Raw genomic sequence first — 12,467 nt, 5'->3', positions numbered from 1 at the left:
AATACACCGCAAATGAGCTATGAAAATAAGTCTGGTATAGTCTTGAATAATCACGCCAGTGTCCGTTCATACTCGATTCAAATTATATTAAAAAGATTAAGTGTTTGCAGTAGGCTATTTGCTTGAACATCATTATCTATGATTGAAAGATTATGTTAACAGGCTGACCTTTAAATGGGCCTAGGTTGAGGTTATGGAATTACAGAGATAATATATGAGACAGTTAATGCATAAGCAACGTGCTACACACCACATTCAAAATGAATCCAGTTCAGTTCAGACTAGCCTGCTTTATGGATCCCAAGAAGGGCGAGAATTCATTCACAGCCTATCCAGTCCATCCACACGACATATAAAGTCACAGGCGACATGTTGGTAACATGTCAGCAGTAAATAATATCAACCTGCTTTTGTTTTAAAGAATGGAGAATTTACTATAGAGGTTTGTTTCTCCTCAAGGGCCCCTTGTAATGGCTGTTGAGTGAGTCACATTCCCCCAGGGCTCACAAGTCTCTAGCAGGTCCAGTTGTGTTGGAGCAGAATTTCACATTACTGCGCAGTGTGCAGGCTATTCTTGTCCTTCATTGACAATCCAGTCAACCTTTCAATAAATGAGAAGTTGAGAAGACTCTCATAAAATCGTTGATACAAGTGACATCAAACAGTACCACAGATTAACAGTTAAGCTTCCTCATTAAGTCGGTTCTTTGATGTCCATCCTTTAGAACTGACTGTTGTTGTTTTTTACATCGAACTGAGTTGAGAGTCGAACACTGTTCGTAGAAATCTGTCGACAATTTGAACGTCTTCATTTTGTATAATGCCAGCTATAATTGACTTTCTCTACACTCAAATCCTAGCTGTAAGCCCCTGAATTAAATCGTGTGTGGCTCCCAGTAATATCGGAGTGTATGGGTCTGAGTTTATTAGTAAAGGGTTTACAATAAATATTAAATGCAAAACACATAGAGGTGCAAAATATGTGTTTTTAATTTAGTAAAAAGGTACTCTATGAAATTCTGAACCTAGTGTTAAACTCAAGGATCATGTTAAAAATAATTAGACATAATAGTTTTTGACTCTATAGACCGACACTATTTAAATAAATCAATCACGCAATCAATCATTAATCAATCTATCAATCAATAACGGGCATACAAATAAAGGTTAACCTAAATCAGAATTAGACAATTCTTATTTAGCCTACCTTCAGGCAATGAAGATTAAACCAGTTTAAATGCCTGGAAAACATTGAAGAGATCATTTAAATACATTAGCCCAGCCTCCTAGACACGCTTGCTTTTTGTCTTTGTGCTGAATATGAACCAATGAAGCCTGGCTGTGGTGACATCTTCCTATATTGTGGTCAGAAGTTGACGGGGTGGTGCATGAATTGCTGGTGCGAATTTAATCACACTGAGACTTGAGACAAGAAGTGATCTCTTTGTAATGGGTAAGAATTCTCTTTTTTAAAAATCACGTTTCATATTCTTTACTGGTGCCTACTGTTACAACTATCCCACAAATGTAGTTGATGTACACATTTGAAAAGAATATGCATGTTCTTTTTATTGTGACCTATACCTTATCTTTTGTTAAATGTGAAAGATTATATTTGTACCTCGATAGTAAATCTGTAAATCTCGTATAAGCCTCTGGGTAGGTGGTTTTCTAAATAATAGTTACATTGCTTAAACATGGAATAAGATCCAAAAGTTAGTCTTGCATTAATTCCTGAAATGGAGAAGTCATTTACTATTGAAAGCAGAATTGAAGGTTCACGGCACAGGAAACAAGCAAATTCAAAAGAGAAGCACATCAGTTTCACAGACATATGATATTACTGCAGATGGTGTGTAGAAAACTATTGATAAACCTTGCTTACATTTATTTTGGGAACTGCAATATTTCATGCTGAAGACCCTTAACCTTGCATTTTATGTTTAAAGCTCTCTTTCTGTCAATCTTAATTAAATAGTTTCTCACTTCTAAAGAAACTAGGTTGGTATCCATAACATATTGATCAATATGAATTGAGAAGAAGAATCAAAATGTGCATGTTTGTGTGAAAAGTGAATTAAATCTCTTCCCCTGTGCGGTAACACAGGAGTGTATGCTGGCTCGATAGCAGGAAGTGGGTTTTGTTACCCGTGGTTTTGAAACAGTTGATAGTTTTGTTCAATATTTATCAACAGGACAGATCGACATGGCTTGACATTAAAATGGTCGTAAAACAGAAGGGATAAATGTATGTTTTATCATGCCAAATAAAATAACAATGATATCTCATTAACTTTAAACAGCTAAACAAGCAACCCCAGTTGTTTGAAGGGAGTTGCTCTTTTGTAGCTTTATTGCTATTTACATACAGCAATATAGCTACAAATGTATGCATATATATACAGTATATATAATATTAGTGTTGTGTGTTTGCGTCTCATGTCTAGAGTCTGAAGAGGTGCAGAGTGATGTCTCCCAGGAGCCAGTAGCCAGTGAGGTCCACAGAAAGACTGGGAGCCAGGTAAATCAAATGACTTATAAGAATGCCTAATGACGTGCTACTCAGCAAACAACGCTTCGTGGTTAGTCTGAGTTCCTGACGATTCTCATCATCAGTTGCATTTTGTCAGAAATTGTTCAGACCTGTTGGTGTGTAAGGTTCAGACCGAACAGATACTGCGAGTGGAATGACAACAAACCCCCCGCCACAATAATTTCGTTATTAGCGACAGAGACACAGAGTGCCTCAGAATGCCCCTGTTCTGTCAATTTGAAGCGAGAAATTGCGATCTATCAAATTTCCAAAACGGAATCATCTCGAAATACTGGTGGTTTGTGGTTACAGGTGGCCTGCTGATAACATCCATAAGGCTGAAAATTTACATATATATTATATATAGATACATACATGTGTATAAACCCATTTTTATCTATTAACACATTGCATTTGTATGGACAACAATATCACTCACAATAAAACAACAACAGGGTGTAGGCTACATCAAACAAAAACATCCTCATTCAAAAGGGTTAGATGAGCCGTGGGGGTTACTGTAAGCGCTTAAAACATTTCCTGTAGGCTGGTCACACGCAGAACGATTTGAACCTTGTTTCAGTTCACAAATGACTCGATACGTGTGGAAGTAAACTGACTGTAAACCTTTTTTTTTTTTTTTGTGTAACCTTGTTAAACCTGTGGCTTTACAAGAGGGGTCTTTCAGTTAAATGCTGGCATGCACAGATATCAACTTTTTTTATGCATGTATATATATATATATATAAATAATGCATAAATATAAACTGCATATGCATTCATAAATAAGGTAGTGCATGTCATTTGGTTCATTCATCATAAAGATCATTCTATTTAACCTAGACCAAAGCATTGCATTCATGAGGCGAACATCGAAACAATCACCTAATTCACTTGAATACAAAGATGGGCAATAAAAGCTTTCATTCATTATGCACATTCTTCAGCCGACATATCAAGAGTTCATCTTCCTTTCTTTGGAAACTGCAGACACAGCACAGGATACACCAACCAGAATTGAGTCTTGCATCACATTGAAACTAAATTCCCTGTTAGCCATAGCCTCCTGGACAAACTCATGGAGCAGATATACTTCGATAGTGACTCAGACGACTGCACCTTCACTATTACTCACCAAAAAAGCACACTTCTGGGAACCGGCGAGTTTCAAGAGGAACCTGATTCAATATGAAACCATTCGTGATGTGTTTTATTCTAAAAAGCGTCTCACAGGAACAAAGTGGCCTCTAAATGTCGTCATTCAAACTGAAATATCGACATTGTGGTCTGATGGACCAATGTGTGTGCCGCGGATGTTCTTGTCAAACTAACCAAAAACACACAGATCAATTAATGACTATCCAGAAACCGTATCACCCGCACGCACACATACAGATACGCACACACACGCACACGCACACACACACACACACACACACACACACACACACACACACACACACACACACACACCAATATTAAGATATCGATAAAGACAAACTATTGCAAGATAATCCTAATATTGGGCCATGTGTCGTACTAATAAGCACGACTATCAACAACTTATACTTGATTTCAGACGATTCTTTTCAATGTAACCCTTTAGCTAAAAAAAGACAGATGGCTCGAGGCCAAAGGTACTGCCAATTTAACCCACAAACATGTTTCCTTTCTCAAGACAGGATGCATAGTGGTTACCTATTGAGAGTCTGTCTGTACAAGTCAAGCGTACCCTCTCGATGTTTCATTTCAGCTTTTGTTCCTCATGTGCAGACAGCGTCTCACTTGTTCGCTTGTCTCATGCCAGAGTTGGACCCAAACTGTCTTCCAAACAGAATCTCTACTCTACAGCGCTGATCAGCTACAGGATTCATTACCCCGTCTGATTACACAGTAGGATGTGCTAACGTCCTATTGGTTCTGAACCCAGGACGCCCCGGAGTTAACGATGGATGAATCCAGCGCTCAGTGTGAAGCGGGTGCCAGGCAAGACAAAGGTGCTGAGGTGGGGGAGAAGTCCTTTGTGTCGAACCTGCACGGTTTCATGAAGGAGAGAGGAACGGCCATAGAGAGGATCCCCCACTTGGGCTTCAAGCAGAGTGAGTCTTACTGTTTTGGCCTGGCCCTTCTTTCAGCAGTTTCTTTCCTTTGAAATAAAGCGTCTATGGTATGAAAGATGTTGGATGTGCTTAAGGAAATTAATAACAATGCTTTTTTTCTTTTTCTTCCTGTAGTCAACCTTTGGAAGATATATAAAGCTGTTGGGAATCTTGGAGGTTATGACTCAGTAAGTAGATATATTATGTTATACACATTTTATTTAGGCCTGAATAGGCCTAAATAACTTCACATTTTCCCTCACTCAGATCTTTGGTGGCGAGTTTCAAAGTTCAAATAACTGATTTTTGCATGTTTTTTTAAACCAATATGCACCACTTTCTCTATCGTTCCATTAGCCGTAACCCTATCCGATGACTTTGAGGAAAAAACACTCTTTTGCAAATATGAATGTTTCTCACCATCACCTTCACCTACAGGTGACCGCACGGCGTCTGTGGAAGAGCGTCTACGACGACCTGGGAGGGAGTCCCGGCAGTACCAGCGCAGCCACCTGTACCCGCAGGCACTACGAGAGGTGGGGTCTCTCTCTCACCTCTCTCTCTCTCTCTCTCTCTGTCTCTCCCCCCTCTGCCCCATCACACACACACACACCCAGCAGAATTGATCATTTACTTTCGTATGAGATGATGAATCGAGGTCCTGATTCCATGAGGTAACGAGAAGGGGTGCTAAACCCGGGCATCCTTGGCAAATCGGGCTAGAACCATCATGACCGCCTCACCAGACATTCCGGGTCTATGATTGGATAGTTTAATTCCTCACACACATCTTGCACACTGGTTTTTTGGATGAGATGGAATACAATTACACTCACACAAACAAGCCATGTGTGAAATTATTTGAGTGCCATGGAAAGTTATTTATCTTCATTATATTATTATTTGAATAACCATTAATGAAACCTATCTGATGTGCGTATGTTAGGCTGGTTCTGCCGTTCGACAGACACCTGAGAGGAGAGAAAGACAAGCCTCTGCCGCAGGGTAAACCCCGGAAACAGTACCGGAGGAACATGGAGAAGGCCGGCAAAGAACGAGGGAAGAGGAAGACTGTCCGTATGGAGAAGGAGCTCCGTGAGGTAAATGAGGGAACGATGGTGGAGCTCACTGTTGAACTGTTACTATGATGTCTAAATAATAATATATATTTTACTGACCATAGGCTCAGAGGATAACCAAAGCTACAGTGCAAGTTGAGGCTGGAACTCAGGCATATGCAGCTCCATGGCCCATCTCCAGACCCCTGCTGAGCTGCCCGCAGACCAACCGAGAGCCTGCCGTCGTTTGTACTGCGGCTTACGACGGCTCCAGATCACTCTGCGTCCCGCTTCCTGCGTCACAACCGTTGAGCGATCACATGGTCTCTCCTCCTGGCATGGGCCTCTCTCCCCTGGAGAAGAAGAAAAGGATGGCCCAGGCCAGCCTCAGCCAGCCTTCACACCTCCAGGACGATGATAAAGACAGGCCCAGCGTCATCCACCGCCCCCTGCCTCAGGCCACGCAGCTTCCCGCTCCCAAGTGCACCTCCTTGGAGGACTCTCCGAGGCCTGTGTCCACCTCTTCTTCCCGCTGCTCCTCCCCTCACTCCTCCCTCTCCTCGGAGGACCTTCCAGCAGCCGCTGGAGGGAAGCCTGAACCAAACGGAGCAACGCCACGGCAATACGTGACGCTGGTCAGTGGCAGGAGTCGCTTGGTTGCGGACAATAAGTTCTGTAGTGCAATCACCAAAGGACAAGTCATTCCTTTCCCTGGCACCCAATTACTGAAAGCGGACGCCATCGGAAATGAGAACAAAGACTCTGTATGGAGAGCTGTCCCAAAGGTCAGTGGAAGAGAGTCTGCTCGCACTTGCCCAAAGGCGACATCTTCCTCCTATTTCGGCGTTCACACAAACTGGCCGCCGGCACCTAACTCAAGTTTCACCAAAGTCCTTCCAAAACCAGCACAACCTCTCAAACCAACTCCTCTCCCGCGTGGTTATAAAATCGACCACGGTTGGCCGACGCAGCCGCACGATCAGTCGGTAAAGAAGCGACATCACCTCCCTCCCTGGATCTATCAGACGTCGGAGAGGAGAGACAAATCTAAGCGGTTTCTTACTAGCGAGCCTCGGCCCCTTCACAGTGGCAGCCAGCCCCCTCCGTCCTACCTCTTCACAGACTATGGCAGGGCGGTCAGAGACAGTATGCCTCAACCACCCCCCCTCCAAGCGTTTCTGCCAGAGAGAATGAGGACGGCGCACTCCCAGCCTCTATACCACCATGCCCCGGTAGGGCTGAGTCACCCAGCCCACTTCTACTCTTACCCTTCTTACTACCTCTCTGCATGGAGCGACCAGAGTGAATACGCGCGAGCGGGGGTTTCTCCTCAGTCCGTTTATCCTCGTAAACTTTGATACTGTGCAGAAGAAGAAAGAGAAGAAAGAGAAGTAGAAGAAGAAGAGGGTTAAGTGGAAAGAGGGTTAACATAGGTTCCTATAGGTTGATTATGAGTCTACCTCTTTAACTGAAAATGTGTTCTTTCTTGTGTGTTTGCTGCAATAATTTTGTTGAGGACAATGAGTACAGTAATAATACAGTAATACATGAGGCATATTGGCCGACTGAATATTAGGAATTTGTTAAATATCCCTATTTGAAATGTGAGTTGAATTGCATTTGAAATTATAATGTCAATGTCTGCTTAATGCCCACATTAAAACCCAATAATTATTTTGATGATGTCAGCATTCATGAATGGAAACTGGGGTTTGCAACTCATCTTAAAATATATTTCTTGGCGATATCATCTTCTGCTTTCTAGTTCCAAACATCACGTCCAGGCACAATGATTTCCCTTCTGTTTAAATTGTTCAGAAACCAAACCACCAGTAATAAAAATGGCAAAATCCTCTATGAGTCAATCGATGTTCTATTCTCATAGTATGAGAGCCTAGACTAGACTTCATGTTATCTTTGAATTATTAGATCAGATTGGTGACAGTAAGCACACAAATGAATTGGTTGATGAGTTGATTGTGAATGATCCAATGTGTAGGCATATAGAGTAACATACCTTTATTTAATTTTAGTCAAGCACACACGTTTAATATTATATATTGCTGATAACCACTTAAACTAGAAATGTTGAAAAGTATGAAAATATATGACAAGTTAAGGAATGTATGGATTTATACTCAATATATATGGATAGAAAATATGTACTTTTGCGGCCTTTTTTTGTTGTTGCGAGAATTACTTTTCAACTTTTGGGTTCCCGTAGTTTCTTGATGGGTCGCCATGGAGATCAGATATGGTTGCTAACATAGATATGTGTTCTATATATATCTATGGTTGCTAATATGCTGGCCGACAAACCCGCGATCTCTGCTCAGATCATACCAAACGCAACACCTTTCCGAAGCCAAACCATGCCTAACCTTATTTAATAACCATATACATGTTAATCTGAACATCGGCTCATTATCACCCTTGATATGGCTAAGCGTTCAGTGTTTCTACTTCCTGAGAAATAAGCGCCAGAAAGCGCCAGCATTCGTCGCGTCCTAATGACGAAGACAACAACAACAGTTGATAATCAGAGCGAGCAAACTTTTTACTAGACATTTCTAGGATGACAACCAACACAAGTGTCTGTTTGATGGTCATGTATCAAGACGAGTCGGTGTATATCAGATATCATGACGGATCGACGCTGAACGTGTCCCCCTGCGGCTCTGAGTTCATGATGGTGAAAGCCCCCGACCCCTCCGTGCATCCTATGCAGGCGACCGAACAAGTTCGACAGAGGACACGATTCGCCATCAGCGCCTACAAAGTACTGGTTATCTATCATAATTTATTTTATATACCCGTCGATCTTGGTCATATCAGTATTCAGTATGCTACAGATGCATCTAAAATACAGTACTTGCTCAAATACAATATGTCTTAATTGTCTTGATTTTGTAGGAACTAATACAAGGTGCATTGGTGTTCAGGAATAAATACGCTTCACGGCCATATCTTCCAAATGAACTTATTCCAGCTGTTGATAGAAAGGTGAGTCATTCTGGTAATCCCCCACCATGCAAATCATTAGGCTTAAACTGGTTATTCGGAAATGTACACTTAGTTCCTATTTTCTGCAGCCTTTCTTTAGTGTCAACTCGGAGGCGGATTGGCCCCTAATCTCCTGTGACGCGGAGCATGGCCCTGGCGGGGACACCAAGGTCAGGTCCCTGGAGGGGAGGGCCACCCTCACCTTGTCCGCTTCAGGAGAGGACTTCTCGGTTGAGTTTCTATGCAGCATCAGTCAGCCCGATCCGGGGCGCAACGCACACAGCACGGTCCCCGCCACCGCTCCGACGTTGCAACAACGGGGGCTGACGCCGCAGAGCGAACCGTCATTTCACACAGACCAGAGGGTGGGTCTCCAAAACATCAGCGGTCACGTTGACAAACCAAAGGACATGACGAGAATGAAGTTGAGCCGACCGAGGTCGTGTTCTCCTCAGGGTAACGGCAGCAGCCCTTCTCTGCCCAAGGTAGAGCATGCACTAACAGTAACCCACGGTCATCATGGTGGTGAACCAACTCTGTCTCTCACCATGACTTCTTACCAGCCTCTCGTCCCAATCTATCGCCCTGTTCCCATCCAAGTCAGAGGACATGTACCTGTGTACCACGCTGGTGGTCCAGCATCACTCCTGCTCCTGTGTTGCCCCCATGTGGCGGTACCCTCTCTCTGTCGCTCGCCACCACTGGGCCACACGCCGCGGGGCGACTCCCGGACATCACGGGGCGGGCGAGGAGAACGTCCTGACGGAAGCGTCGGACGAAGGGCACAGGCGGTGTCCCGTCCCCGAGGCGCTGCCCCTCCGATGTCCCTCGCCTCACCAGCACAGGTACGACACACTGACACTAATGGAGGTGACTCACTTGTCGACAAAGCCCCTCCGATTCCGTCCGTCTCCGGCCGTCTTCCCCACAGCTCCCCAGCGCTGCCTGAGTTGTTTTAGCTTCCTCGCAATGGTCTGTCTGGTCTTGTTTCGGGCCTCCCGCTCCTTGCCTTCTTCTTAAATTAGGATAAGAGAGCACTTGCACATGTTCCAGTAGCAAATTATAGTAAGGCATATATCAATTAGTAAAAATCATGGCACAAAGTAACACAATGACACAATAATACCCAAGATGTACAATATATTTAACAAGCTGACTGTAGGTCAACAAATCTCTATGAAGGAGCTGTCCTCTGGTTGCATTGATGGAATACAATGAAATAAGTTTACATTAGCATAATTCATATAATATCAACATGTCCCCATGAACAGGGACAAAAGTGTTGCATAGTAAGGCCGTTCAGTATTAAGTAACGTCATCATGAAATGTAGATTAGTAATAGCAGTAACTCTATTCACCTGTTATATGTGTAGTTTCAGTTATTTAGAAAGTACTCGTCATGTGTGTCAGGTGGAAGGTGAAGTTCCCCCTGGCCCAGGTTGATGAATATCAGGAGCAAGACTTCCCTGGGGAGCTGACCACGGTCATGTGGTGTCAAGGAGTGATCTACAGGTTTGTATGTGGGCTGTGTTTGGTGTATCTTATATTTTGTCATTTATTCATTGATAACACAGTAGCTGTAGAAAGTACAACTATTATGCGTGAGTTCATATTATTGTGTTTCCTTTGATCATGATTCGGTTCTATTTGTCTTGATTATCTGCTTATCGTCTTATTGTCTTCTGTAAAAGTATTGCATTGTTACATTTGTTTGCATCAATATTTGAAGTGAGAATATTTTAGCTAGTAAAGCCAGGCTAAGCTGCTATGCAACACTGTGTATTTTAAACAATATGTAGGTGTGAAACACGCCAAAATTAAGAGAGCGAATATGCCATTGCTTCCCCTTCGTGTCACACCTTTCAGATTACTTAGCGGTTCTATATCAGTCATCGAGGTTTCCCCCGGAGATGGATCAGTCATCCGATCTAACAACGTCCTCAGCAGCTATTTCACTCACTATAAGGACGATTCTCAGTCAGGGCAGGTGAGTTTCACTTTATCATGCTGGCATCCTGCCACACCGCATGTTATTTAGGAGTGCACTGTAATTACACAGAGTATTATGTTTCCCTCATTACTAATCATAGATGACTGACAAAAAAATGTACATCATTAATTTGACGATTGTATTGCAGGTCAAAGAGATCACCTACCTTGTCAACAGTCTACCCCCTGATGTACCTGGGCAGGTGTACTCCATAAGGTCCATTGTGAGTCGTGCAAGCAGGTGAGCCACCACCGCCTTCAATGGGATATGATGACTCGACGATTTATGGACTTCTCATGATTTGTTTCTGAATCTAAATTTCTGTCCACCAGAATCCTCACTTGTTACAACCAGGCCAGAGTTTCCTTGTTGCTGCCTGTCATGCCGAGCTGTTTGGACCCGGTCAGAGGCCTTGTCCCATCTCTGTTCAAGTCAATACACACTGTGCTTATATTTGTTTGTTTAGAATTTAATGTATATTGTTTTTCTGTACAGGAGAGAAATCATTTTGAGTGGGAGACGTTTGAGGATAACCTGCCAAGTTCAGTGTCACTTGACCCTCACTTTGACCTCCCGCAAATGGAGCATAACAGGTAGGCAGTGTTTTATCGACCTACAGGCTTTATTGTGTTTCAAACTTTATATATATTTATAGATAAATACACTATATATTTTTTGTTTTATAAACTACTACTTGTGAGATATTGTGAGCTTTTGACACGTTGATATCTAAAATCTGTTTGGGGGTATCCTTCCACCGCCTAAAGTGTAAAAGTTGATCGAAAGCTTATGGAGAATGTCCATGTAATATCCCTAAGAAATATGTACTGAAGTTCCCTTCTCCTCTAAGGTCCGACATCGTGTCTGCTGAACTGGAGAAGATCAAACGCTTCAACTGTATCCTTGAGTCTTCGACCATTGCATGATAATAGAAACCACAATCTGTCTCGTCTGTCACTCCCACGTAGCTTACCAGACCCCTCTTCTGTCGCATGCTTTGAATCTGAAGGCTTGTCAGCGGCTTCAGTATGTCTGTCGTGACGCACGAGGAGACGGAGACTGCGTAGCCAAAAGGTTTCTCCTTCATGTCACGCCTTCAGTTCTGTTGGAGAACAGCAAGGTGCCGGGGGTTTGGGGGGAAGGCTCTGCAGTCCCGCGTTGTGGATCTGGAACCACCCAGACAGCCAGTGAACCCGTGGATGAGACCTATATCGCAGAGGCCCTCCAGAGAACATCTAAAGCCATACAGGACATTGATGCCGTTATATCAGCTGCAACACTGAATTAAAACCCAATGCCTTCTAAGAATGGGGAGTAAATGTTCCTAGTTTTGTATCAGACAGGGTAATTCAAAAACTTGGGGATGAACTTGTGTTAAGTAATTATGCATTCATCAATAAAAATTAAGCTTTTTTCTAATTCAGTGTACACATTTTTCTATTTTTCTGTCTTCTGTGTTATTGGAATTAAGTTGTTTTTTTTCTTGGTTTGCGCATTCTTCCACTGTGAAAACAGGTCCTGTGCAGTTGCTTAGATTGTAGAGGGTGGTTTCATAATGTGGTGTCCCTGTACTGTAAAAAGTTAATGCTATTGAATTATACAGAATACAGTATGCACTTGGTTCACGTGCATGATATTTTCCACACCAAACTGCAGTGTGCATCCTTTCACCTAAAGATACTTCAATGTTCTCTGGTGCTCTCTAGTGTAGACACAGAAAAAAAAATACAGTATTTTCTCCATTTAACTACACGATATTATCAAAACAGTTGATCAGGAAAAGA

The 12,467-nt window shown here is 42.8% G+C and overlaps 2 protein-coding genes across 3 annotated transcripts; both read left to right on the top strand.

The window, feature by feature from the left end:
• The first annotated feature begins 1,096 nt into the window (after window positions 1-1,096).
• On the top strand, window positions 1,097-7,829 carry arid5a (AT rich interactive domain 5A (MRF1-like)). 2 transcript variants are annotated; one of them, XM_056601418.1, is made up of 7 exons: window positions 1,097-1,453; window positions 2,448-2,521; window positions 4,464-4,632; window positions 4,768-4,820; window positions 5,071-5,168; window positions 5,579-5,732; window positions 5,816-7,829. In XM_056601418.1, the coding sequence occupies exons 1-7, from the start codon at window positions 1,450-1,452 to the stop codon at window positions 7,046-7,048; spliced, it is 1,785 nt and encodes a 594-aa protein (XP_056457393.1). In that variant the 5' UTR covers window positions 1,097-1,449; the 3' UTR covers window positions 7,049-7,829. The 2 variants fall into 2 exon arrangements, with proteins under 2 accessions (XP_056457393.1, XP_056457392.1); XM_056601417.1 differs by having other exon boundaries at window positions 1,097-2,521.
• An 80-nt stretch (window positions 7,830-7,909) lies between these two features.
• c11h5orf34 (chromosome 11 C5orf34 homolog) lies at window positions 7,910-12,101 on the top strand. The gene is made up of 11 exons (XM_056601419.1): window positions 7,910-8,469; window positions 8,604-8,693; window positions 8,783-9,178; window positions 9,294-9,538; window positions 10,104-10,205; window positions 10,560-10,680; window positions 10,832-10,923; window positions 11,016-11,085; window positions 11,179-11,276; window positions 11,534-11,580; window positions 11,784-12,101. The coding sequence occupies exons 1-11, from the start codon at window positions 8,266-8,268 to the stop codon at window positions 11,969-11,971; spliced, it is 1,653 nt and encodes a 550-aa protein (XP_056457394.1). The 5' UTR covers window positions 7,910-8,265; the 3' UTR covers window positions 11,972-12,101.
• Window positions 12,102-12,467: the final 366 nt, after the last annotated feature.

This window comes from Gadus chalcogrammus, chromosome 11, assembly GCF_026213295.1.
Source record: "Gadus chalcogrammus isolate NIFS_2021 chromosome 11, NIFS_Gcha_1.0, whole genome shotgun sequence".
Taxonomy (NCBI): domain Eukaryota; kingdom Metazoa; phylum Chordata; class Actinopteri; order Gadiformes; family Gadidae; genus Gadus; species Gadus chalcogrammus.
Note: the sequence above shows the minus strand (reverse complement) of the source record. Positions and strands in the feature narration are given on the sequence as shown.